The following is a 2,965-nucleotide window of genomic DNA, read 5'->3' on the forward strand; positions in this document are numbered from 1 at the left end:
CACCACTGTGCCATGCCATCAAACGCAGCCACTGTGGCATCAATTGTCACCACTGTGCCATGCCATCAAACGCAGCCACTGTGCCATCAATTGTCACCACTGTGCCATGCCATCAAACGCAGCCACTGTGCCATCAATTATCACCACTGTGCCATGCCATCAAATGCAGTCACTATGCCATCAATTCGCACCACTGTGCCATGCCATCAAATGCAGTCACTGTGCCATGCCATCAAACGCAGCCACTGTGCCATCAATTATCACCACTGTGCCATGCCATCAAATGCAGTCACTATGCCATCAATTCGCACCACTGTGCCATGCCATCAAACACAGTCACTGTGCCATGCCATCAAATGCAGTCACTGTGCCATGCCATCAAACGCAGTCACTGTGCCATGCCATCAAACGCAGTCACTGTGCCATGCCATCAAACACAATCACTGTGCCATGCCATCAAATGCAGTCGCTGTGCCATGCCAAACGCAGTCACTGTGCCAGGCCATCAAACACAGTCACTGTGCCATGCCATCAAACACAGCCACTGTGCCATCAATTGTCACCACTGTACCATGCCATCAAATGCAGCCACTGTGCGTTTTTGCGTTATTACCTAATATAAACCCTAAAGCAGCTAGCACAATACTCCAGTACCATTATATTAAAAAAAAATGATTAAACACAATGAATTGTATATAGTAAATTGTATCACATAACATTAAAGCCCATATAGTCCACTTAGACAAGCAGGTGTATAAATATAATGGTGTGGAAACAAAATAGACTATAGTGAACAAACCAAAAAATACAATCGGGAATGAACTCATTATCCACAAGAAAAATGTGGATGGCTATAACCACAGTCCCACATAGATCAAGGGATAGTAAGAAAGTCCAAAGGCTCAGAAAAGTATCTTCCAAAGAATTTTTTTTTTTATTTTTTATTTTTTTTGGGGAAAAAAAAGCCGTTTATTGGAACATTGCTGGCAGTAAGAATCTCAGAACGATTGTTCTCATTCCGCTCTTCACAGTCGATTGTCAGTCCCGCGTCAGGATAATGCACTCACTAGTCTCCTGTCTCTACTTCTTGGAGTTTCTTCACTTCCTGTCTGACTAGATGTCCCCGGATGGCGGCTTGGATCACAGTGGCAGCCTGGTCCCGGCCCGGCCCCTCGTCCTCCTTGTATACAACTTCAACCTCAGATCGCTGGGTGGATGAAGAGACATCTTGTAGTTGTATCTTGTGTTCCTCCTCCTCTGATGGGACCTCTTGTGCCTGAACTTGCTGTTCCTCCTCTGGTGGTACCTCTTGAGCCTGAAATTTGTGTTCCTCTTCTGATGGGATATTGTGTTGCTCTATCTTGTGTTCCTCCTCTGATGGGACCTCTTGTTTCTCTATCTTGTGGTCCTCCTCTGATGGGACCTCTTGTTTCTCTATCTTGTGGTCCTTCTCTGATGGGACCTCTTGTTGCTCCATCTTGTGTTCCTCCTCTGATTGGACATCTTGTTGCTCTATTCTGTGTTCTTCCTCTGATGTGACCTCTTGAGGCTCTGCCTTGTGTTCCTCCTCTGATGGGACCTCTTGAGGCTGTGCCTTATGTTCCTCCTCCAATGGGACATCTAGTGGCTGTGGAAATTCCACAGAGATGTCCACTATCTTTGCAGTCTCTCTAAAACTGCTCACACCTTCAGAACGTGGAGTGAATATATTCTCTTCTGCATGCTGGAAAGAGTGATTATTGTAGAACCTGTCCTCCAAAGACGCACTCCATTCGACCGGATCGAAGCCCATCCCTTCCCTGTTCTGCAGAAGGTCTGAAAAGTATTTGGAAGCAAATAGCGGGATATCCTTCGGCTGCTCCCTTAGGACCTCTCTGGTGAGCCCTTCCAGGAGAGTGGCAAACCCTCGAGGGATGCGATAATTTGTGTTGGAAAAAGGAATGGCCATGTTGCGGGTGTTGTGGAGTGCGCTCCGTTCCTTCTCCTGACTCCTGTGATTTAATCCAAAGATTTAACCAGGATGTACAATGAAGGGTAAAATGAGGAAGACTCCAAGTCCTAAAAGGATTGACACACCACACCACCCGAGTGCAACACACTGGGGATTACCGGAGTGATAGGACCGCTAATAGTGGTCAAAAGTTCTTGAGTAGTTGTTATAGGCTCTCACATCCCTATGGCCTTTCTCCAGACCAACTGACAGCTATTCCAGCTCCAGACAGGCAAACTCTTAGATATCCACTTGCACAAACGTCGCCTCATGACGTAGTCACAGATATGAACTGAGCATTATAACCCCAAAGGAATTGAGAAGTAGGTCCTCCATAATGAAGATCCACATAAAAAATGAAAATGTATTAAGCCAGTGCACTTACAAACTCATGCAGATTCAGCATTATTACAATCCTAGGGAGACATCCATTCACCAATTTCCAAGATGGCCGTGAGTATATCGCTCATGTGTGGTACGACGTTTGTCACAGCTCCGCCCTACATGTTTCGTCACACATGGCGTCACCAGGGGCTTGTAATATACAAAACGTTTTTTGGATTTTTTTGCTCTCTGTTTCTTTTTTAGGGAGATTTCTCTTCACTTCCTGCCTTGTAAATACAGGTGTTCCCATTGTAAGCTTTCACATCTATTCTCTTTTACTGTTCTAGTGACAACTCAACATTTTGGATTTTCCCCACTTTCTGTTAAAGTGGCAGTAGTCATCAGGACATTTAGAGAGAGTGACTCTTCATAGCAGTGACTCAGACAGCAATAAGCACCCAAGATACATTCTAACCTCTCATCATTTTAAAAAAAGCTAAAAAAAAGGGAAAGTAATAATAATATGCTTCATGTCAAACTGAAGGTATGACAATGCTTTCAACCAGGAATTAAACTGACTAGTGGTTTAGTAGAATTCAGTAGTTAGTGGATTTATTCTGTACTGAAAAAAATACAGAACAATTCCAGTTG

The 2,965-nt window shown here is 44.4% G+C and overlaps 1 protein-coding gene across 1 annotated transcript; it reads right to left on the bottom strand.

Moving 5' to 3' along the window:
* Positions 1 to 957: 957 nt before the first annotated feature.
* On the bottom strand, positions 958 to 1,988 carry LOC120925012 (sperm surface protein Sp17-like). Its single transcript, XM_040335916.1, has one exon. It carries the CDS (start codon positions 1,946 to 1,948, stop codon positions 1,067 to 1,069), a length of 882 nt encoding a protein of 293 aa, XP_040191850.1. The 5' UTR covers positions 1,949 to 1,988; the 3' UTR covers positions 958 to 1,066.
* Between the last annotated feature and the right edge of the window lie 977 nt (positions 1,989 to 2,965).

This window comes from Rana temporaria, chromosome 1 (assembly GCF_905171775.1).
Source record: "Rana temporaria chromosome 1, aRanTem1.1, whole genome shotgun sequence".
Lineage (NCBI taxonomy): Eukaryota > Metazoa > Chordata > Amphibia > Anura > Ranidae > Rana > Rana temporaria.